Raw genomic sequence first — 25,510 nt, forward strand, 5'->3', positions numbered from 1 at the left:
GGAAGCCTCAGGAGGGGAGAGTGTTCTTGCACTCGGGTCCTGCCTGCGGGCTTCCCCCAGGCACCTGGTTGGCCACTGTGAGAACAGGATGCTGGACTAGATGGGCCACTGGCCTGATCCAGCAGGCTCTTCTTATGTTCTTATGTTCTTAACACTCTTTCAGCAGAAAGTCAGCAGGTGCCCTCACTTTTGATTTCCAGGCATCTTTTGAAGACTTTTCTTATGTAGACAGGCCTATGCAACTGTTTAAATGTTGTTCATCAGCCAGTCATTTTAATTATCATTTTGTAATTTTTATGGTGTTTTATTCTATTTTATTATATATATATGGGGCATATGGCATATTGTATGACTAAAACACAAATTCATGCATTCCTCCTCTCCCCAGTACTGTCATTTGGGTAGCAATGGCACTTTTTTCAAATTAGTCACCTTATTTCCAGGAACTGTGATATCGTCATGTACCATGGCTGCTTGATAGCGGCACATTTCCTAGAAAAAAATCAGAGGGGTGGGGTTATACTGCCAAAGCTAGCCAATTGGGACTCTAAATAGGCTGCATCAGATGAGCAGAGTAGGAAGCATTTGTAGGCTATTTTCCTTCCAAATCTTATAAAGCCAATTTTATTTTTAAAGAACCAAGTTAATAATATTAGGATAATATTTAATACCATTGTGAATGATAACTTTGGGCTGAGTTGCTCATTGAGTTGGGCGTAAAAGCAGCAACTTTATGCATGCATTCCTTATGAATTAAAACAAAGGGTTTTATTTATTGTTGTCTTTTTCTAGGCTGAGGTTCAGCTATGCTATCTGGAAGCACAAAGAGATGCTGTTGAACAGATGTCCTTAAAGCTGTACAGCGAGCAGTACAACAGCAGTAGCAAGCGAAAGGAAGAGTTTGCGGATATGTCAAAAGTTCACACAGTGGGAAGTAATGGGTAGGGAACTATTCTTTTTGTTGTTTTATTCTCAGTGATCTGTTATCTCTTTTTTTAACATGATCTTCTCTTCCTCACTCCTATGTTATTCAGGAGGATTTTTTTTCCTGCTCAGCCAAGAATTATACTTTCTGTTCCGGACACACACACACCATCAATGTACTATGACTCATTGACCTACATGAATTTATCACAGTATGGGCAGGCTAACCACAACTGCTCATTATTTCAAGGAGAATGCACAGAATATTCTCAGACTTCCTATGTATGGTACATATACAGCTTGGCTCTTTATTTCTTTGGATTCCCCAAGGTTCTGTAACAGCATTTTATCAAAAGCATTAAAAAACCACAAGGACTGCCTTCTTGGATCACATGAAATGCCTGTCTTCTTTAATACTTTTTCTCCAGCAGTAGCCAATCTGATGCTCCTGAGAAACGTACAATCAATGCATATTGCAGATTGCTTGGTAGCACCAGGTAGTTCAGCAGCAGTATAATTTCCTTCTAAATGTAAAGTCCCTCAGCCAATCACTTTCGAAGCAAAATGGGCCCACCCAGAAACAATACGAAACAAAAAAGTTGCTATATATTTGGGGGATCCCAAGGTTTGCAAACCACATGTGATTTTAAATTATCCCTCCACCCTTCAACAAGGGGGGCAAAATAATTTTTTAAAAGGAAAATGTGGACTGTGCATGTGTATCTTGGGTGCAGTCTCTTTCTTGATTGTTTGCATTCCCTCAGTTTCCAGCAGACATATATTTTTCTCTTTAAATCCTCAAGGGGGGCAGGGCAGGCAAGCTCACACTCAGAAATGGAAGAAAGGACCTGTTTATTTTTTTTATTTTATATACTGCTTCATATTTTAACAGAAATCTCTAATCAATTTACAGATCTGAACAAAAGAGATGCCATAAGAAATGCAATACAAATCCCACATTCAAAACCAAACACTACTACTACTGCTACTACTACCACTGCTTATTATTATTAATAGTAACAGAGCTTGGAAAAGTTACTTTTTTGAACTACAACTCCCATCAGCCCCAGCCAGCATGGCCACTGGATTGGGCTGATGGGAGTTGTAGTTAAAAAAGTAACTTTTCCAAGCTCTGAATAATAATAATAAATTCCACATCTTAAGTAACATTATTAATATTTCTAAGCAACATAAGTAAAACAACTAAGAACCACAAAGACAAATCACACCTGGCACCTTCACTATACAGTTTTCAGTGAATGCTGAAGATGCTCTTTACCTTGGCCTTTGACACCCAAGATGTATGTTTTCAGGACTTACCCTATTCCTGTGATTGTGATTTATTTTGTTTTTAATACTGAATTTTAAACTATTGCAATCCACCTTTGGACCTGCTTGTGAAGGGTGGGTGATGATGATGATGACAACGATGATGATGACAACGATGATATGCAAACTAGCAAACTATATGAAGATGCCAAGATAAAGCCCAAGATGCTTGGGTTGTAGTCCCAAGCCCCAGTATCTGACTTGAGTGGGAGAGGGGGAATTATAAATAGCCCTCCTGCCTCCCACCCCAGCCACATCACCAAATTGTTTTTATTTATGCAATTGTTGCACCTGTTTTATATATGTTGTTATTATATTGTAAATCGCTCATGGGAAGCAATTAATAATGATAAATGGTGTTACTCAGCACCAGTCACAGCACATCACCACCAGTACATAAAGTTAAACCTTACACAGGGATACAATAGTCAGATGATAGGGCATGCAGCATTAAACTATATTTTATTATTTATTATTATTATTTCTCTGACCTCATGTCACTCACATTTATTGCTCATGAAGGATAAGTTTTGGTGATGGGAAACTATGAAGAAAGGGCATTTTGTGCAAGCAGCTTGGCCTTACAAAACCCCTAGGGACTTGCACACAACCCTAATGCTCTTGATCTAGAACCAAAACAGATACCTCACCTCGGGACCAGATGTCAGTGCCTAACCCCAAACTCCACTTCAATCACTGGAGGGGTCAGGACAGAGCACCACACTAAGGTGAGTAAGGGAAGGGGGGTACTCGCTGTAATGTATAACTGTTGCAATTAACTCCCATGTCTTCCCTATTTCTTTTGCTATATGTGAATTCTCTGCATCATTGGAATGGTCTTGCTCTAACACTTCTCCCTCCCTCAACAGAAAGAAACAGTGTTTCCCACACCCAGAAGAGGCACTCTTCCCCACTAACAGGTAAGCCCCACTCCAGAAAGAGCATCCTACGCAGATAAACAAGGAAAGAGGGTCAACTGTGCTACAAAGTATGGCTAACTTGTGTGACTGCCTCTCATATTTCTTCCAGTTTGCTAAATATGAAAACTGTGTCTTGCCTCAACTATATTCCTGTATACAGTTTAGTGGCTGTTACATAGGAAGCTGCCTTTGGTCAATCTGGCTTAGTATTGTCTTCAGTGACTGCTAGTGGCTATCCAGGATTCCAGACTGGGTACATTCCCAGCCCTACCTGGAGACACCAAGGATTGAACCTGGGACCTTCTCCATGCAAAGCAGATGATCTACCACTGAACTATGGCTCCTCCCCATTCTGTAGAAGCAGCAGCAGCAGCAGCATATCTGTATGTATAAGGTAAGTATAGAATTGCTAAGCCCAGTTCATATTCTTGCCATTTTCTCTGTTTTTTGTTGTTGTCATGCGAAAGGCATTGTTTCAGAACTATGTATTTCTATGTATGTAAGTTTCAGAACTATGTATATTTTGGTGGAAAATTTGAATGCAAATATAAATAAATAAATCAACCTTGCATATTTCTCCCACTTCTTTATGTCCTTTATTCAATTGTTCCTCTCTTTCACGTCATTATAAGACTTTTTTCAACAAGTAACAATTGTTTTGACAACAGTCTCAGGTTTTGTTTTGTTTTTTGCTTACAAAAATTGTTTTTTGGGAACCCCAGTCATGTCTTACATTTCTCTTTATTTAAGTTCTTCCAACATGTTTGCCTGAGTTTTCTTATGTGCTGTTGTCCTAATTTGGCTTCTTCCACTACTGTTCTACTTCCTGTTTTCTTTCCATCTTTAGTGAGTTATTAATTTTGTTCTGTATCTGTTTGTTTGATTGCTTTTCCTTCCCAACAGAATATTTATGTCACTGTCCTATAGTTTTTTCTCTCACTATAAGAAGTTGGACTGTCATTAATAAGCAGCCCTTCCTTTCACAAAGGCCCAGTTCACAACGCTAAGCCAAACTATGGCTTAGTGCAAGCAAGCAAATATGTGGTTTTTCTGGAGTGAAGATGGCGGGCACTGTGTTCTCCAGTTCTGCTGCTGCATTACCCAGGGCTTCGCATTATGTCTGAACTAGAATTCATGGTTTGTCTCCTCAGACAACCCACAAGAAGTAAGCCACAAACCAATCTTAGTTACACTCATGGTTTGTCTGAAGTGAGACAAAACATGAGCCTGGATTCAGATACAATGCTTAGCCAAACTATGGCTTAGCCCTGGATAGCAGGCCAACATGTAAACTGGATCAAAACTGAATTACAAATGGTTCATTGTAATTTTGTTCTGTATGATATTTTATTTTGAAACACTGAAAATGAAAATCAATTATTGTAAGGTGACATTGGGTTTATGTTGGGAAATGTTTGTAAGAAACATAAAGAACTGAAACCTGTTGCTTGCATAAGTATTCAACCCTTGTGCTGTGGAAGCACAGGTGAAAGAAATTGCCCTATCGAGGACACAATGACGTTACCATTGGCCTCCACCTGTGAACCATTAAAGTTGCTGTCACATTGTCAGGATAAAACCCCACTGTTGAAAGATCATTGGTCAGGCTGTGGATCGGAAAGAAAGTGAAGACCAAAGAGCATTCTACAGAAGTGAGAGATAATGTAATACAGATACATAGATTAGAAAAAGGGTACAAAATAATATCCAAGTGTTTGGATAGCCCAGTGAGCACAGTTGGATCAATAATCAGGAAGTGGAAGCTGCATCACATCACCCAGGCATTGCCAAGAAAAGGCCATCCCTCAAAACTCAGCGCTCGAACAAGAAGGAGACTTGTGAGAGAAGACACAGAGTGGCCAACAATCACTTTGAAGGAGCTACAGAGTTCAGTGGCTGGGAGTGGAGTAATAGTGCACCAGTCAACCATATCAAGAGTTCTGCATAACACTGGCCTGTATGGAAGGGTGGCAAGAAAGAATCCGTTACTCAAAAAGTACCATCTGAAAGCACATCTGGAGTTTGCCAGAAAGCATGATAGTGCCCCAACTGCGATGTGGGAAAAGGTTTTGTGGTCAGATGAGACCAAGAGAGAGCTTTTTGGCTAAAACACAAAGCACTATGTGTGGCACAAACCTAACACTGCCCTTGTCTCAAGACACACCATCCCTACAGTGAAGTATGGTGGTGGCAGTATCATGCTGTGGGGATGCTTCTCATCAGCAGGGACTGGGTATCTTGTTAAAACTGAAGGAAGAATGGAGCAAAATACAGGGAAATACTGCAAGAGAACCTGCTTCAGTCCACTAAAAAACTGAAGCTTGGGAGGAAGTTCACTTTTCAGCAGGACAATGCTCCCAAGCACAAGGACAAAGCAACACTGGAGTGGCTCAAGAACAAAAAAATGAATGTCCTACCGTGGCCCAGTCAGTCCTGATATCAATCCCATGTGGCAAACAAGAAGTGATAAAACAAAACATTTTAAAAATGCAACATCTTAAAAAAACTCCAATACAGATGCAGACTGGGACAATCTTCATATTGAGAAATACCGATAAGCGCATTGCCAATTTCTTATACTATGGGGGTGGGGAACCTCTTGTTGGATTTCCACTCCCCATCAGCCCCAGTCAGCACAGTCAGAGTGGTTAGGGATGATGAGAGTTGTAGACCATCCACAGGGTAAGTGGGCACCATTTCCCCACTCCTTTTATTTTTATTTTCTCTCCCCTCTTTTTTTAAAGAAACTGTAAACTCTTTAGGAATTAATTATGAAATGAGTGGCTGAAGGGGTTGGCTTAGCAGTGTGCTGGCTTTGTTTGCATTCCACGTAGCCTTTCTTGCCCACCCCCACATGGATTGTGAGTGGCTGAGCAGAATGCTTTGTCTACTCCCTTGACACGTGTTTAGCCTGACCACAACCCAAACTTTGTTCATATTCTGCTCATTTTAATCTGCCCTGGACATATTCCCTCTTACTATAATTGTGCACATCCCTGAATTGCCAGGGCCTGTTCTCATAAGACATACAGAGCCTGGAGACTCCTCCTGAGAAAGAAGGTGCACCTTTTCCCCCTCCACAACCTACACTTTTCCTAGATGCTGTTAAGTACAATGGCACTGGACAAATAATTCATCGGGGGGGGGAATCTATAGGTACCTTAGGAGGAAAGAATTTCAAATTTTCCATTTGACTTTACTGTACATCAGGTTTTCATAGTTTATCAGCAAGGGATAGCAAAACTTAAAACAGAGTGAGAAAAGGGTGAATAGGAAATGTAGGCAGAGAAAATAATGTGATTGCTTCACATATGGAGACTCATATTAATAGCAGGGCACCGATAGGCAATGTTGTTGGACTACAGTTCCCACCAGCAGCGGCGTCACTAGCGGGAGTGCGGGGGGGTGCAGACCTCTGATGCGCACCCTCCCAGGGGCATGGACATGGGTGGCTAGTCACACGCACATGCACGTGCACATGCCACACTCCACGCTGATGGTGGAAGGCCCGTCCAGGCTTCACCACCAGCGAGCAGGCACCTGCTTTCGGCGTGCACCGGACTGGGTGCCAGGGGCCCCTGCAGCCTGAGGAAGAGAAGCGCAACTCAGTGGCAATAAGAGAGGAGCCGCCGCCGTCTCCAAAGCCCCAGGTCCCCGCCCTCTCCCTCCCTCCCCCCTGCCACTCCACCACTCTCGGCCCCCTCCCCAAAGGAAGGATCAACAAACAAACAGAACAAGCCGGAGAGCCCTGAAATTCACCCGGGGGAGGTGGGTGGAAAGCGGAGAAGGGGGTGGAGTGGTTGGTGAGGAGAGGGGAGGGATGCGGACCGATGGGCTGACAGTCAGGGGGAGGGCAGAAGCACGCCAGGTGAGGAGAGAAGCTGCCTCTCCTTCTGTGCGCTCTGTAGAAGGGGTAGGCAGCGGCATCACTAGCGGGAGTGTGGGGGGGTGCGGCTGTGGGTGTCACCCCCCTCATGGTGTCACCCGGGTGCGATCCGCACCCCCCGCGCCCCGGTAGTAACGCCCCTGCCCACCAGCCCCAGCCAACATGGCCTAATGGGCAGGTTTGATAATGAATGAATGAATGAAACTTTATTTTTACCCCGCCCGTTTTCCAAACTGGAACTCAGGGTGGCTTAGAAATAAAACTACATGTAGTTAAAAACATAGAAAAACATACAATTAAAATACAATTAAACAGTGCACAACCTTAAAACCTTAAAAGGCACTTAAAAATCTAAAAACAATTTAAAATAATACAAATAATAATATAAAACAATAAAACAAGCCTTGTAAAGCCCAATCCTAAACACCTTCTATCCCAAAAGCCTGTCGGAATAAAAAAGCCTTTACTTGCCGACGGAAGGATGGCAAGGAGGGGGCCATTCGTGCCTCCCTAGGAAGGGAGTTCCAGAACCTAGGAGCAGCCACTGAGAAGGCCCTATCTCGCGTCCCCCCAATCGCACTTGTGAGGGTGTTGGGACTGAGAGAAGGGCCTCTCCTGAAGATCTCAGGCCCAGGCAGGCTCATACAGAGAGATACGGTCTGACAAATAGCCTGGACCTGGGCCGTATAGGGCTTTAAAGGTCAAAACCAGCACTTTGAATTGTGACCGGAAACAAACTGGCAGCCAGTGGAGCTGTTGTAACAAGGGAGTTGTATGGTCCCTGTAACCAGCCCCTGTTAACACTCTGGCTGCAGCTCTTTGTACCAGTTTAAGTTTCCGAACAGTTTTCAAAGGCAGCCCCACGTAGAGCGTGTTACAGTAGTCTAAACAGGATGTAACTAAGGCATGCATTACCATAGTCAAATCAGGCATTTCCAGGAACGGGCACAGCTGGCGCACCAGTCTTAAATGGGCAAAGGCACTCCTGGCCACGGCCGAGACCTGGTGTCCCATCCAGAGCCGAAAAATGAGGCTGGAGTGTGTGTGCGAGTAAATCTCGTTTTATTAGAGTAATGGATACATCAAAGGCATTGCGCTTCATAGGAAACCTTATGCTAACTCACTAAAACCCCTGACTATACTCTAGACATGCTCTGCAGCGTGTGAAGGAAGTTGACTCAACAACCCCCCACTGGGAGCGGTAGGCTTATATAGGAAATGTTTTTGAACGTCATCTCTGGCCCCTTCGTAACTCCTGTCTTTGCCCTGTCCGTTTCTCGCGCCGGCGGGAATGAGGGGACAGGGCGCGCGCATCCAACTGCTCATCAGAAGACACCTGCTCACGAGCAACAGACTCGAGGTCAGAAGGCGGTGCCGCACTGGAATCCTCCTGGGAACTGATTGGAAAAGGAGGAGCTGGCACTGACTCTGAAACTTTCCCCCACCCGTTCTCTGCATCAACTGGGGGCAGTGCGCTTGGCTCCTCGGGAAGGGCGTTACTCGTGGGAACTGGCTGAAGAGCAGGCTGCCCTCCTCCCGTTCGCTCCTGCTCAGACACAACAATCTCCAACTCTGCTTCTTCTGGCTGCGGAGGTGCCTGAAACTCATGCCTCCCCCCTTCCTGTCCCTTCTGAGTTGGCTGCAGTGTAACATCTGGGCCTCCAAGTTCAGAGCTGAGTCCAGGAGCACACCCAAACTGCGAACCTGTGTCTTCAGGGGGAGTGTAACCCCATCCAGCACAAGTTGAATCCCTATTCCCTGATCTGCCCTTTGACTGACCAGGAGCACCTCTTTCTTGTCTGGATTAAGCTTCAATTTGTTCGCCCTCATCCAGTCCATCACTGATGCCAGGCACTGGTTCAGGACCAGGACAGCTTCCTTGGCTTTAGGTGGAAAGGAGAAATAGAGTTGGGTGTCATCCGCATACTGATGGCACTGAACCCCAAACCCCCGGACAACCTCTCCCAGCGGTTTCATATAGATGTTGAATAACATGGGGGACAAAACTGAACCCTGAGGGACCCCATAGGTCAACGGCCAAGGAGTCGAACAGGAGTCCCCCAGCACCACCTTCTGAGTTCGTCCCTCCAGAAAGGAATGGAGCCATCGTAACACGGTGCCCCCAAGTCCCATCCCAGCAAGGTGGTCCAGAAGGATACCATGGTCGATGGTATCGAAAGCCGCTGAGAGGTCCAGTAGAACTAACAGGGACACAGTCCCCCTGTCCAGCTCTCTGCGAAGGTCATCCACCAAGGCGACCAAAGCTGTCTCTGTCCCGTAACCAGGCCTGAAACCAGACTGAAATGGATCCAGATAATCCGTTTCATCCAAGAATCTCTGGAGCTGGGCGGCCACCACACGCTCTATTACCTTGCCCCAAAATGGAATGTTGGAGACTGGCCGATAATTTCTCATTATAGAGGGATCCAGGGAGGGCTTTTTCAACAAAGGCTGTACAACTGCCTCTTTTAGGTGCGATGGAATTCTGCCTTGTTGTAAAGAGGCATTAACTACTCCCCTCACCCACTCGGCCAGTCCCCCTCTGGCACTTTTGATAAGCCAGGAAGGGCAAGGATCCAGCAGACATGTGGTGGCTCTCACCTCTCCAAGGATCTTGTCCACATCCTCGGGCTGTACAAATTGAAAGGAATCCATTATTATTGGACAAACAGGGGCCAAAGTTACATCCCCTGAGACTGTATCAATTTTAGCATCCAAGTCGGAGCGAAGATGAGCGACTTTATCTGCAAAGTGCCGTGCAAATTCTTGACAGCGGGCTGTTGAGTGTTCTATATTACCCTCCTGGGGGCCAGAGTTTAAAAGACCCCTGACCACTCGAAACTGCTCTGCTGGACGGCTCCCAGCAGACGCAATGGTGGCAGAAAAGAAAAGTTTCTTCTTAGCCCACACTGCCACGGAGTAGGCCTTCAGATAGGCTCTAGCCCGTGTTTGGTCAGACTCGCACCGAGTCTTCCGCCAACGTCGCTCAAGTCCCCATCTTATTCGTTTCATTGCCGCCAGCTCCCTGGTAAATCAGGGAGCTGGTTTGGCTCCACTCCGTAAGAGGGGACGCTCAGGAGCAATCGTGTCCACCGCCCTGGTCATTTCCCCATTCCAGAGGTCAACCAGCGCTTTGACACAATCAACTGCCACGGTGACAGGAAAATCCCCAAGAGCCATCAGAAAACCATCCGGATCCATCAGCCTCCTGGGGCGGACCATCCTAATCGGTCCCCCACCCCTGCAGAGGTTCTGAGTCCCAGGAAGTCTAAACCCAACCAGGTAGTGATCTGTCCATGACAACGGAACTATAGAAAGTTCCTCCACACCAAGATCACCATCATCCCATCCAACACAGAAAACAAGGTCCAAAGTGTGACCAGCAACATGAGTGGGGCCAGATAATACTTGGGACAGACCCATGGTTGCCATGGAGGCCATGAAATCCTGAGCCACTCCCGACAGAGCAGTCTCAGCATGAATGTTGAAGTCACCCAATACCACAAGCCGAGGGAACTCCAACACCAACCCCGAGACTACCCCAGCTAGCTCAGGAAGGGAGACTGTTGAGCAGTGGGGTGGGCGGTACACCAACAGAATCCCTATTCTGTCCTGGCCACCCAACTTCAAATATACACATTTGAACCCCAAAGACTGTGGGAGAGGGCACCTGGTCAGGGGGATGGCATCACGATAGACTACTGCAACTCCACCTCCCCGTCCCCCCGGTCTCGCCTGCTGCTGCACAGAGAATCCTGGTGGGCAAAGCTGGGAGAGATTAACCCCCCCAGCTTCATCCAACCAGGTCTCCGTGATACAAGCCAGGTCGGCGTGCTCATCCAGGATCAAATCCTGAATGGCCATCGTTTTGCCATTCACTGACCTGGCATTCACAAGCAGCATTTTCAACCTGGGGGAGCTGACACCGCGGCTATCCAGACTATTTGAATGGGGAGACAATTTGGGGGCAACCAACACCCTGTTGCACTTCCATCTCCCCTGATGACATAATTGCCTCCCCACTCCATATCTCCCTCTGCCCTCCACAATATTAGTGGCAGCCCCTTGGTTCCCTTCCCCTGCCCACTTATGTTGAAAGCACATCCTTCCTATATAGCAGGCAAGCTATACTCTTAAAACCAACACACTACACCAACAGGCAGGTGTCAAACACATAAAAAACCTTCCCACCACACTAACTTCCAAAAAAAGAGAGAAAAATAATAATAATAAAATAATAATAATAAAAAAATAAACCCTCCCCTCGTACACCTCCAAGATAGCTCCCCCAAAGGCAACCCTCCTTTAATGTTGCCCCATTAAGAGACAAACAGTCATCAGATAGATAGATGGTAAAGGGGCAAAGCAACAGAGTCAGGCCTCGGTCCTAGTCCTGCCAGGAGCAGGAAAACCTGATAAAAAGCCGAGGTCCAGGCAGCAATAACACAATACCCCGAGGGCTAAAATCCTTGTCCGAAGCTCCAATTGCCACAGCCAAGCACAGCACTTGCTAGAAGAATCTCAAGTTGGACAAAGTAGGACTCTCGATGGACGTTTCAATAGAGTCTTGTAAAGGTGGGATAAATGCTCTTCCGTGAAAGTGTTCCTGGGGGAGAATGCCTCACCCCGACTAATGCATCAAAATAACCTAGAACTTTGCTCCAGTCCTAGATATCCCTTCCCTAGCTCTCGACTAGGGTTGTCGCTGGTCTTAAAATGCTCGTCAAGCTGGAAAAGACACTTGAGCCCGCAACTACTAGGTTGTTAAACTGTTGAACATGTAGCTGCTGAGGTCGCAAACGGTTAAGCCAGCTGTAAATCTGGCCGGCAATACTAGCTGGCAGGCTCATTGAGATACTGCAAGGCCGTGAGTCTGCAAAGATGTAAGTCTGAGTCTGAGTCTACAAAAGAGTAAAACTCAAACTGAAATTCCAAAAAGAAGTCAAACAATAAACACAACAGCAGTAATTTCAGCTAGAGCCATCTCTCATAACAAAGTGTTCTTAAGCGACACTTAAGACAGTATCTGGAGGGTACCATGTTGGCAACGCTTGCAGTAGATAATCATATGGCTGTTAATACTTTTTTATGTATAATGTTGTCTATTGGCCTATAATTATTATGTGCAGTGAAATTGCATGCATGTTGACTAAGAACTAAGACCCACTATGTTCCCTATTTCTTATTTATTTATTGCATTTGTATACTGCCCCATAGCCAAAGCTCTCTGGGCGGTTTACAACAAAGGGGCAAAACAACCATAAGGTGGTAGTAGAAGATTCCATACCAGAGACAGCATCACTTCCTAAGGCCTGCTGGCTTGCTCCACTCAGGGCAGAAGGTGGGGAGAGGAACTGTCAGCCCCCATACCCTCAGGTTGCACAAGCTTCAGGAAGGAGCTGCAGAGCCTGTTACTGTTGAACATGATTGATTTAGCTCATGTATAGTCCACTATGAGATGCATATAAGTTTTTATTATTATTATTATTATTATTATTTCAGTTTATAGACCGGCTTACTGTCTAAGAGATCCCAAAGCAGTTTACAATAGAATACACAAGGTACAATAAAAAACATATCAAATTTATTTATAAAGCAAAATATATCATTATATTGTTATACTTTTGTATTGTAGGCCACCTCAAAACTAGTTTTCATAGTAGGTGTCTAAGAAATTACATACACATCAATAATAACTTTTTCTTTTTTTCTCTCAGGCATAGGTTGTTAAAAATATTTGTCCCTTGACTGCAGTGGAGGGTGGGAGGAATAAATAATGCCCATTCCAGGGCTGGTGTAGTTTTGTGTTCAGTTTTTTTTGGGGGGGGGGTTGGAGGAAATTAGGAAACTTAGGATTCTGAAGACCCATCACATCCCTCAACATGCCCCTGAAACTCCCGTGTTTGGTCCTCTACCATGGGCAGCAGTTCTGCTCACAGAGCAGCAAAAGTGGTGTGAAGATTTCCACTGTGCACCAGGGCACATCCAGAGGCTGACCTCCCCTGCACATGAATCTCTGTCTCTATTGGTAGAGAGGGATATCTGCAGAATCCAATGGCCCCTCAGTCATTCTTCCCAGGAGCTTAAGGCTGCAGCTACCATTGTACTAGAACAAGATATTTGGCCAAGATACAGATTGTTTGGTTTGAGTATTAGATTAGATATTTGAACCACATGTGACTAATAGTTAACTAATTTGTTTGCAAATATCTTTGATAACAACTTATCGAAGAGCTGTGATTAATAGGAATCTTTAGGCTATAGGTACAATTAGAGTTTTCACATGGTACAATTAACTAAAGTGAAAAAACATCAAAATATGCAGAGCTGAAAGACCTTTAATCATATTATGAAATCATTCTGGTTAGAAATATGATGCCTTATGAACATTCCAAAAATAATGGTATAAAAAAAGAGATATAGTAGATGATGACTGGAACGGGATGAGCTCTTTTTTCATGAATGGATTATTTTAGAGGATATGCAGCCTTTCCCTAATTCTAAATAGGGTATGCATTTTAGCAAAGAAATTATGCCAACTGAATAACAATACCAGAAATTATACAAAACATTAAACTTGAACAATTGGCTGGTGAAAATAATTCCACTTTAATTTTTTGTTTGATAATGGTACTCGCAAGATGGTCTTCTCATTAGGAAGACTCTCATGAATTTTCATTTTATACAAATGAATTAACATCCACACCTTAAGAAATGTCTAATTCAGAGGATTAGGTATGCAACTCTGCATTTATGATTACCTGTCCACCAAGTTAAAATACACTCCTTACAACTCAATCCTGCAGTCAAGCTACTGGGACTAAATAAAATTTACATCCACATTCTGAGCTGTTTGTGTTGATGCAGCTATTATCACAGGAACATAGGAAGCTAGCTTATACCATGTCAGAGCATTGGTTCATCTAGCTCAGTAATATCTACGTTGACGGGCAATGGCACTCCAGGAGTTGACAGGGGTCTTTCCCAGCCCTACCTGGAGATGCCATATTTTGAATCTGCAGCCTTTTTGCATGCAACACATCTGCTCTGTTTCTGATTACAGGTCTTCCTCTCATGTTCATTATTTCAAGACAGCTGTTTGTTTTACTATTAATATACCATTTCACATCCCATTTGGCAACCATTGATTATACATTTTTGGATCTAATTTTTGGAAATAGACTAAATAATTCACAAATTATAATCCAACAATTAAAATGTTGTTAAGAAGTGCAACCACAACATCCTTGCATGATATATCTTTGTGACATGCAGCAGGCTAAAGATGTATTCCAGTTGCACATTACCGGATATTGGTAGGTCAAATATTTTCATCAACAATGGCCAAATGTGCATTCTTGTATGATATAGTCTCGGTTTATCTCCTCATCTGTCTGCTTCGCTCAGCAATATCTCACAAACTGCCAACTGAGAGACAATTTCTGCCACCACACCATCCTTTTCCTGCTGCCTGTCCTGTTTGGCTGTTGGGAAAGTTACTGGAGCCTTTTCAGGCTACGCCAGATCAGACCAAACCTTGAGCAGCTCCCAGTGGACCCTGCTTGCTGAACTGTAGAAAATATTGTCTCAGTGAAGTTTCAGATTCATCTGAAGGTTTAAGGCAGCTGTAAAGGTCCTCTCTTCCAGTTGCTCCCCATCCTCACCCCAGAAGAGCTATTTGCCATCCCTAAAGGACCCATAAGGTATTTTGCAGTTCCATGCTCCCATGCCGCTCTGGAGCAGGGGAAACTACACTGGAATCATCCCCAGAATCTGAGGATGATAAGAGAGCCACATCTTCATGGTATGTGTAGAAGGGGGTACTGAGGCCTTTCCCTGACTAAATAATGTCTGGACTCAAGATGACAGAGGGACCTGCAGGCAGGGAACCTGACACTGACTGATCACACTCTTTATCGGCCCATTTTCATCCTAAACATACAGAAGGCAAACAGTCACTCCATTCTACCATGATTAAGGACCCTTGCCTAGACTGCAGTGAGGTATAAGGACACATCTTACCATTCATTGATTCATTAAAATGTCTACCTTATTCATCCTAAAGACTCAGTGTAGGTAATGACTAATTTAAAACGTGACAATAAAATAAAACTATCACCAAATTTTTACCACCCACAGCTGGCTAGCCTTGGCTATCAAAAGCTAGGTATTACAATCTTTAATATGATTATGATAATGATTAACCCTGATCCAGCGGGGTGATTGTTTATATGGAGGCAGGCACCCATGGATTGACAGTGGCAGACATTTGTTTCAGAGGTAGGTTCCTTTTTTTCTTCCAGTGGGTGATTATCAAGGCTGATCTCCCTGATTATCTGTTAGAAGTTGTGCGCACAAATCCTTCCAGAGGATTGGGCCATTCTTTATTAAATAATTTGTGTAGCATTTTTTAGCATACAAAGTGCTTTAACATCCTGATGCAGCTTGTAAGGAGTTATGGAGTTTCACAACTGTGGATCAGCTATTGAGAATGCTTCTCAAAATGCCATTGTTTCCTGAGCTTGGCAAATAGGCCTCTTGTGTTTGCCATCTTCTTAATTGCTCTTAGATGATGCAGTGTTATATAGGGGAATGGGGAGGGCCACTTTTCCTTGTGGTCAGTCTTTGGAGGGGTGCATGCCAATGGTGGATGGGGCAACTGGTGTGATTCTTACCTTTGTACAAGAGGTTATATTTCAGCCATGCAAAGACAAGAGGTTCAGAGAGACAGACCTCCATCCTGGCAATCAAGAGACATTATCGCAGTTGACAGACACATTCCAAGCAGGCACAAGTGCTTGTGGAGTGTGTGGAATAGCGATGGTGAGGGGCATGACTTGAAAAGTCTCCCAGGGGCCGAATAGAGAGGCTTCTTGGGCCACATCAGGCCCCTGGGACTGAGGTTTCCTACCTCTGATCTAGACCGATACAGTGCCATACAAACAGGAGCACAATCACACCCTCCCTCTCTCCCGCCCAGGTACGGCCTTACTCTCTGGGCAGAGAGGAACAGAATGGTTCCAAAGTCTTTAGGATGTTTTGCTTTCTGACTCCATTTGATTGTTTAGTGCATGAGTGTAATAAGCCAAGCAAGTGAGCCAGTGACAACCACAGTTCACAAGGTGCATGAAAGGCAGATTAATAAATGTATAAGGCAAGTGCCAACACACTTCATTAGGGAGATTAATAGTTCAGTTTCACTTCCTCAGTCAATTTGTCTCTATGAGCCTCCTATCTCTGATGAAGTGTGGACACACCCAAAGCATGTCATGAATTGTCATGTGGGGGGGGGGGGAAATGGAACATGCTTTTATAGGGCAAGTTTTTACCTGAAGCTGATTCACAATGTATTTGATGTAGTAGAATGTTCCAGACAATGCCATCTGTGTTGTATCAGGAGAAGAGCACTTTAAACTGCTTCCCTGAACTAGCTTTTTCTGGAAAAACCACATGGGACATTTTTTATCCCAATACATTAACACTGCCTGTGATTAAAAAAAAATAGGGCTGTGCACAAGCCCCTGATTCTGGGCCTGATCTGGTGCCTACGAGGCTCTCATCTGGCCTGGGACAATCCAAGGCGAAGCCAGTTGAGGGGGACTGCAGTCAGGAGGTGGTGAAAGGAAAGGCACAACTCCTCCCTCTCCTCCCCTCCCACCAGTAATGTAGTGGCCAGTTCAGGAGTGCAGGGTCCCTTCCTGATAGTCATGTCTCCTCACAGCCACCCCCAGGATTCACTCTCTTTTCTGCAATTACAGACTTATAGAACCAGAATGAAACTGCTGAGTGCAAAGGCTCCCCCCCCAAAAAAAAAATCCCTCTCTGGAGGCTAAATATTGATAGAACCTTTTGATTTTAAGAATTCTGAAATGAAGCCAAGTGTGAAGCCAAGAATTCTGAAATGAAGCCAAGTGTGGGACTAGAATTTGGGAGACCAAGATACTTTGCCATGAAGCTCACTTCTCACTTACCCTAGGAGCCAATTAGCATGAAAGGGGAGGCATTTTGAGGAGAGCCTGAGAGAACTGGGCATGTTTAGCCTGGAGAAGGCTGAGGGGAGATATGATAGCACTCTTCAAGTACATGAAAGGTTGTCACATAGAGGAGGGCCGGGATCTCTTCTTCATCGTCCCAGAGTGCAGGACACGGAATAATGGGCTCAAGTTGCAGAAAGCCAGATTTCGACTGGACATCACAAAAAACTTCCTAACTGTTAGGGCCATATGACGATGGAATCAGTTACCTAGAGAGGTAGTGGGCTCTCTGACACTGGAGGCATTCAAGAGGCAGCTGGACAGCCATCTGTCGGAAATGCTTTGATTTGGATTCCTGCATTGAGCAGGGGGTTGGACTTGATGGCCTTATAGGCCCCTTCCAACTCTACTATTCTATGATTCTATAATTCTATGTGTTAGTTACTGAGAAGACTCTTCTCAGTGACTGATTTACCTCCTTTCACTCTGATTTACTCTAATCAGCAAAAAAGGACAAGGGCACATGTTGTTAGACAAGTGAGAAGTCTCTTCTTAGTGGCTAAATGCTCTCCTTTCATGCTGATTGGCTTTACATAGGGACCCTGCTGGGACCCTCCTCCCCCAAAAGTAAGGGGTCTATGACACACACCCCTGCGACCCAGTACAACTACACCCTTGGCCCCAACCATATGTTTAATCAGGGTTTTAAAACCTAATTAAACATGCAGTCAGAAGGAGCAGAAAAGAAGACACACTCTCCTTCCCCACCTGCTGCCCATAGGACTAATCAGGATTTTAAACTGTAATTACCCAGGTGGTCAGAAGGTGGGTGGAGAAAGAGATACATGTCTCCTTCTTCGCATCCACCCCCTGGGCACATGTTTAATCAGGGTTTTAAACAATTGATTAGACATACGGGCAAGAGGGGGGCAGGAGATGCACCCAGGTTGCCTGTGCTTCTCCTTCTTCCCACTCGCTGCCAGAACACCCCCCTTTTGACAGCCCTGGATCACTCTGGGTGGACTCAATCCAACCCAGTGCAATTTGGGGCTGCCTCTGCCCAATCTAGCCACATCTTGTGTCAACCCAAATCAGCCCTATTCCGTTTTGCAGTTTTTCCATGTGCACCTTCTTTTACTTTTACTTTTTTTGTATCACAGTGTTTTACTTATTCACTAGGCTTTCAATAGAGAATAACATTAATCCTTCTAAGCTCCTTATTCTAATGATTTATTTTGTTGGAAACCGTTGTGATCCTTCTTTGAATTTTAATGATTGCTGGCTATTCAAGGATTCATTGTTTTGACTTCCTGTCCTTACCTTGGTTTCTAACATGTCTGTAGGGAACACCTGTCTAATACTGTATCTGGCCTTGGTTCTCACTGGCTTACCATATTCACTCAAGCCTATCTTAAAGCGTTATGTTGAAATGCTAGCTACTCATGCATGAAAATAAATGTAGGATATATATTTGCGGAGATAGGCAGATAGCAGAAGGATAGCTAAATGTATTGAGTCATTTTCTTGTGAAAGTAGTATTTTTGGTGCAAATAATAGCGCATAATGCTCATTGCAGCGAAGTTTGCTAAATACGTTAGCACTTTAAAAACCATTAAGCAGCCCTACATGTAATTCTAATTTCTTTCAAAGTTTTTGAAGCAAATGAAATAGGTCTGCTGTTGTTGACAGAATCTAGTATCATTTGCTGAGATTTAGGTCACAGCTTATATGGAGTTGAATTTTCATTCATCCAATTGAAATAAAGAATCTCTTTCGCAATAATGCTTGAAATATCATGCTTTTTTGAGAATATCTTATTCTAATACAAGGTTTCAAGAGCTATACCCTATTATGCATAATACATTTTGTTCCTTATCTGCAGCCTTTTGGACTTTGATTCAGAATACCAGGAGCTCTGGGATTGGCTGATTGACATGGAATCCATAGTGATAGACAGCCATGACCTGATGATGTCAGAGGAGCAGCAGCTGCATCTTTACAAGGTTAGCGCTTCTGTTACTGCCTTTACCTAGCTATAGAAGATCTGATTAGTTTGACAAGTCTTTCTCTCACAGGATAGCCCTGCGTTCATTGTATATATCATGGTGTCTATTAGAATTCCCTTCCCTGTCCCCAACCTCATTTCCATGCCTTCGGTGCTGACAGCCTGCACCAACATCATAATTGTGAGAAAGTTCCCTTTATCACATTCTATTTGGTGCAATTCTATGGGAGGACAAAGATTTGTCTTTGGTGTGAACTGAAATAGATGAAACTGCATTCATAAGTAGACTGAAACAAAATGAAGAAAAAAATTATAGTAGCATTTAGAAAATGTGTTTTGATTGCAGTTTTCGTCTGGATTTTATCTACCTTTCACACCTCTTTAGTGTAACGAGGAAATGTTTTGATTTTAGTTTATTGTTTTCAGGATATAGGATCTTTCCAATTTAATTTTTACTAGTTATACATAAAGCAAATATTCTTTTATTAAAACAATACACTATATTCTTAATGAATTAAGCACAGTAATGGTAAACTTGCTAATTGATTACAAATCTTGTTGGGTTGTAGGCAGTGTTAGTCATACTCAGAGTAGATCCACTGAAATTAATGGACATTACTAACTTGGACCATTAATTTCAATGGGTCTACTCCGAGTAGGATTTTGTTGGATACAACGCTTTGTGTCTAATACAGAAAGAAAATGAGCTTTCCTTTTTTGTGGTAACTTCTGCTTAACAAAAACTTAAGACAACTTCTTCAAATGTAGTAATTCCATCTTTAACTTCCATTCTAGTCTTTTGTATGTGATGTGGAGATGGAGGGGTGGGGAGCATTTTGGGAGTGGAGCAGGGGCTTTCTGTTCCTACAGAAATATCAGGATGCAGTAAATCTTCCTCATTTAGGCAATTTTTATTGGACTAATTTTGACAGTTGTCATCCTTGAATTGCTTTGAGCATATGGCATATCTCAAAGAGCAGATTGCAAATCATAAAAAATAAAATTAATAACTAACCACAGAATCAGCAACAGTATAATGACAAGAAACAACTACCCTCTAGCCTTTTTTTTTATTTCTTATACAAGAAATGGTACAATCAAGGTCAGATAGAAGTCGTTTTCTTTCTTCTCTGTCTCTTTTTTGATAATTTAACCAAATGTGTGCTGTTTTTTTTAAAGTACATTTAATTCTCTGTACTTTCTGTAAAAACTTCATATACAAAATACTTAAATAGAGGAAATGCATGTACATGCGGGTAAGTTGAAAAGCTACTTTAGGTAGGCCAGTTTCTCTGTGGGCTATTTATTAATATACAATTTTTTTTTAAAATCCATGTGTCATGCACAAGCATTTTACCCTCTAGGTTAGAAAATTCAGAAGGAAGCTTATGCACTTAGGGCTCATTCACACAGAAAGTGAACTTCACAGTAAAGATGCAACTTTTGCCATCGCAATAGATTTGCAAAGTTCACTTCCTACCTTCAAATCTGATGTTTTTCTTCCACACAAGGAGTTCCTCTGGAAAGGTTTAGTATCACTGTTTCCTTGTGGAGGGATTTTTTGTCAGTTTCATTGTTTCTTGTCAATTTCATGCCTCTCCCCACAGCGGGGAGAGCCCTGGGGGTGCAAGTGACACAAAACTGTATGAAACTGAATAGAGGGGGGAGTGAGTGAAAGGCAGCTTTTGCAGGCGGCAGAGAGAGAGGGAGCTGGCAATGGGGCATAAGAGAGCCCACCCACTAAAAAAAATTGAGGCAAAGCACTTACACGGAGGAGCGCAGCAAACCTGAAACGGTTTTTCCTTTCCTTTTCGCATTAAAATTGGATTGGTTTGATATTGGAAAACTGTGTGATAGCTGCTGATTGCCTGCAACATCATGTGAACCATACAAATTAAATGGGAATGCAAGTAGCACCAATCTCACGGTAAGTTACTGTGTGAACCAGCCCTTAGTCTCATTTGAAGAGCCATTGACTGAGCAAATAAGCGTGTTTGATTGTCCACAAAGAGCACTACTTTACTGACATAGGACATCACAGCAGTATAGCTTATTATATACAGTGCTGGCAATATTCATCATTGCCTTATGTCAGTGGTTCTCAAACTTTTTTCCCATGGACCACTTGAAAATTGCTGGTGGTCTTGGAGGCCATTTCACAATTTTTTCCTGTTATAGCAATTGTAATGTGCTGAGAGTTATTAGGACACCTATTCCCCCCACAGAGCTACAATCCCCCAAATTTCCTGAGAAGAGGGACTGACTGTTAAAACATTCTGGAAACTGTAGCTCTGTGAGGGGAACAGAGGTCTCCTCTCAGCACCCTTAACAAACAACAGTTCCCAGGATTCTCTGGGGGAAGCCATGACTGTTTAAAGTGGTATGATACTACTTTAAATATATAGTGCAAATGGAGCATAACATTAGTTTTCTTGGGGAACGATTATAGCTCAGTGAAAGAGCTTGTACCTTGCATGCAGAAGGTCTCAGGCTCAAACCTTGGCATCTTGAGCTAGGGCTGGGGGAGACCATGGAAAGCCACTACCAGACAGTGTAGACAGTATTGAGCTCAATGGACTCAAGTTAAATTCAGCTTCCTATATTCCTAAGACTAGTATTTAAAACAGCTTCAAGTTCCCAGGAATATGCAATATATTCTATAATAAATGTATTAGGGTCATTTAACACATTACTTTGGTAAAGTTGTGGTAAAGACATCACAGTTTGATTTTATTGTGCCAGTTGCACATGGTGAATTATTCTTGTGGAGGCATCCCCATGGAGAGATGGTATCTATCAACTGGAAGCATATTTCTTCTGAACTCTTTCTATTGATGTGGTCAGTACTATCTGCCACCACACGAGGGCTCATCTGAGTGCAGAATTTGAGTTTTAATGTGTCTCCTTCATACAAAATGTATATTTTATTCACAGTATAGCACCGCCTCCCATAGCTTTCTGTGTTGGTCAATATTGACTGGATCTTGACCTGCTGAATTGGTCATCCTCATGCAGAACTACAGGCAATAAATCTTTCTGAAGGACTGGAATCATGTTTTTCTCTCGCCGTAATTCACATTTCTCCATTACAAAAGCCAGTTCATTGTACTTTCTTTTTTCTGGTGGTAGATTTTTTAAATCCACAGAATCTTCTTCCCAGTTATTGAATTGATAAGTAATTGCACCTCTGAGCCAGCTCAGCAAACCTCTGCCAGGTTACCTGCTGTGTTATCACTATTGGCAGCAGTAATCTTTGCCTCTAAGGAGTCTATAAGTGGGAAGGATCTATAATAAAACAAGTACATTGCAAGGCAAGATCATACATTAAAAGCATAATAACAATATAGAAATATCAGAACTAGGTATGATAAAATTATCTGTGTATTCACAGTTCAGCATGTGTCTCCAATGATGTCTTTCTCTAATTCCATACCGATTCAAGCCAAGCTATTCTGCCCCTGATTTTATAATGACACTATGGCTTTTTAAAATTGACATATATAGCTCATTCATAGTTTTTGTTCTCTGTTGGTTGAAGGCTGTAATGTACTCTTATATCAAAGAGGAATTTTCCTCCTTCTGCCCTCAAATAAACCTGCAATCATTTTGAAATCTTCAACAAGGATGTGTGTGCCATGGTGGGTACAAGAAATACCAGTACTGGCATAATGATTTATAAGGAAATGTGTTGATTTAGCAACAGGAAAGCTTAAATATGAAGGTTTATAAGATAGTAAGCTAAAGTGTAATGTAGTATGGATGGTAAGTCTCAGTGCTATTACTACTCTGTCAACCTTTTTATATTGATATCTTTCTGTTGCATATCAATGAATTGAATGCTGATATGTAATTCTTGAACCTCTCTACTTGTTCAGCTGCCTCATCAATACGTTACCTCCTCCTCCTCCTCCTCCTCCTCCTCCTCCTCCTCCTCCTCCTCCTCCTCCTCTCCAGGCCAGGATACAAAGCTTCTGCAGCCAGTGTGAGACAGGGAAGTCATTCAACTTCAGTCTCAGGCACCTGGATTCAGGAAATTTTGCTTGCAGCCAGAAGAGGAGAAGGAGTCTGCATTAGTAGCAAATTGGGTGGGCACAGGCAAGGTAAGGTAGGAGAGGCAAGACTGACATTTCATCATTCAGTTCTCTAGCATGTTAAAGACAGATGCTAATGTTACAAGAGAGCTGTGAGCACACATACAGTGCTATGAGTTTACTTATTTTACTGGTTGCCAGGTATGGTCTGAAGGCACATGAGATAACCACCTTGCTGAAGCTAAGTAGGGTCACATCCACACCATACATTTAGTCCACTTTTATTCCACTTTAAACAGTCATGGCTTCCCTTGAAGAATCGTGGGAAGGGTAGTTTGTGAAGGGTGCTGAGACAGAAGACTCCTATTCCCCACATAGAGCTACAGTTGTTAGAGTGGTTTCCCAGAGAACTCTGAAAATTGTAGCTCTGTGAGGTGAATATGGTGTCTTAACAACTCTCAGCACCCTTTAAACTACACTTTCCAGGGTTCTTTGGAGGAAGTCATGACTGTTTAAAGTAGAATAATAGTGGAATAAATGTATGACATGAATGTGGCCCAGGTCTGTGCCCGGATGGGAGACTTCTTAGGAACTATAGGTCTCCTTGGCTTCAATGATGGAAGACAAGAGAGAGATAAATGTAAGAAATATCTCTGTTTTCAGATATTTCACTCTACTTCTGTTCCCTAGTTATCCTTTTACTGTTATAACACAATTTGAAAAGAGTATCTAGATCTTTGAAATATCCCTGATCAGGCCCAGCACCAGCAATCCGCCAAGTTGAGCACTGGCCAAGGGCTTTAGGGGCTCAGGAAGACCCCTCAGTAGCTAGACCTAGTTGGGATGCCACTCAACACCCTCACTACTAGGCCCTCAGTTAGGGATGATGATGAGTGGCATTGCTGACACTGCTATGGCACTGGTGGCGGCAGAAAAACAAAATACTGCAGAGCCGCACTGGGACATGTGAGTTAGAAGAGCCTATCAGCTGCACCTTGCTGAGGGCCCCCTAAAGTCTATGCGTAGATTATTTTGGCTTCCCCTCCTCTCATTATAATATGTGGGCCTGCTCTCACAAGCATTCTATAAAGATCCAGTGATAATTATCCTGCATAGGATTTATAGGATCTGGACCAAGTGTCTAAACTCCTCTCATTAATTCTTTAATAGAAACCTCTGTGTTCGTGCAAGATTTCTGCCTGGAGTGTTCAAAAATTAAGTAAATCAGGGTTTATTGGAGCTGTGGAGATTAGAAATGAATGTACTAGACAGAGAAAGTTAATGATAATTCCTTACATTTTCCCCAGAAGATTAATTGTGCGTTAGATTAAAACCCCATTAAATTGAGAAAGATATGATTGTTAAAATTGTTAGCATGTAGGGAGTAAAATTAACCAAACATTTCTTTACAAATATAAAAATGTTGGCATCTCCTTTGACATTTGGAGGGTTGATTATAAAAGCATTTAAGGTGCTTGAAATACATACTGCATAAAATGTGTCCTGATTAAATCTTCAACAAGGATGTGTGTGGCATGGTGGGTACAAGAAATACCAGTACTGGCATAATGATTTATAAGGAAATGTGTTGATTTAGCAACAGGAAAGCTTAAATATGAAGGTGTCCAATCAAAGAGAGGTTCGTACACTTGACTAAATGGCATTCAAATATTCATCAGAAGTTGGAGAGAGAAATAAGGTACTTTTTCCTGGATGGGGCTAATAGCAACTGGGGATAGGTGGGGTTTATATCAAGGAAATAGATTTTAAAAGCCTTTAAAGCCATATAAGTTTGAGACACACATATCTAAAAGACCACCTGCTACCACATAAATCAGCCCACCAGTTATGCTTACCCACAGAGGAGCTGTCTGCCATCATGAGAGGTTAGACAGGTGTTTACCAGGGAAAGAGCCTTCTCTCATGTGACTCTCCAACTTTGTTTGCCTCAGGACTGCCTGCCTGGCACTTAGCTTGGTGGTTTTTAGGCTCTATGCCAAGACTTTTATTTTGCCCTGCAATTTAAATTAGTGGAATTTTTACGCCTATTGAACCAATTTTTTAATTATTGTTTAAACTACTGTGTTGATTCTTGATTTAAGATGTTGTTTATGTGCTGTTGTATTTTTACATGATTCGATGGTGATTTATTTGTTTTATTTTACTTATGTGTAATTATTTTTGAAGATATGAAGTATAAATATTTAAAATAAATGTTTACAACTTCAAGATTCTTTTTCTGGAGAATGATATCTTATTCAAATTCCTCAGTGCATATGTGACTGGGATTATTATTTTTTGCCCCTGCACTTTGCACTTATTAGAATTTAATTTGCCATTTTGTGCCCCATTCATCCAGTTTTCCAAGTCCTTTTGGGCTCACCATAATCTGTCTGGGTTTTCAGTCACCATCCTAAATAATATGGCGGTGCTTCACACAT

The 25,510-nt window shown here is 42.9% G+C and overlaps 1 protein-coding gene across 1 annotated transcript in view; it reads left to right on the forward strand.

The window, feature by feature from the left end:
- Positions 1-25,510, forward strand: part of LOC133377466 (A-kinase anchor protein 6-like) — a 282,604-nt gene that overhangs the window by 164,041 nt on the left and 93,053 nt on the right. Inside the window, exons 7-8 of the mRNA XM_061611610.1 lie at positions 793-941; positions 18,916-19,036. Coding sequence (XP_061467594.1) covers positions 793-941; positions 18,916-19,036 — 270 coding nt within the window. The remainder of the gene's footprint in view (positions 1-792; positions 942-18,915; positions 19,037-25,510) is intronic.

Source organism: Rhineura floridana, chromosome 2 (assembly GCF_030035675.1).
Source record: "Rhineura floridana isolate rRhiFlo1 chromosome 2, rRhiFlo1.hap2, whole genome shotgun sequence".
Classification (NCBI taxonomy): domain Eukaryota; kingdom Metazoa; phylum Chordata; class Lepidosauria; order Squamata; family Rhineuridae; genus Rhineura; species Rhineura floridana.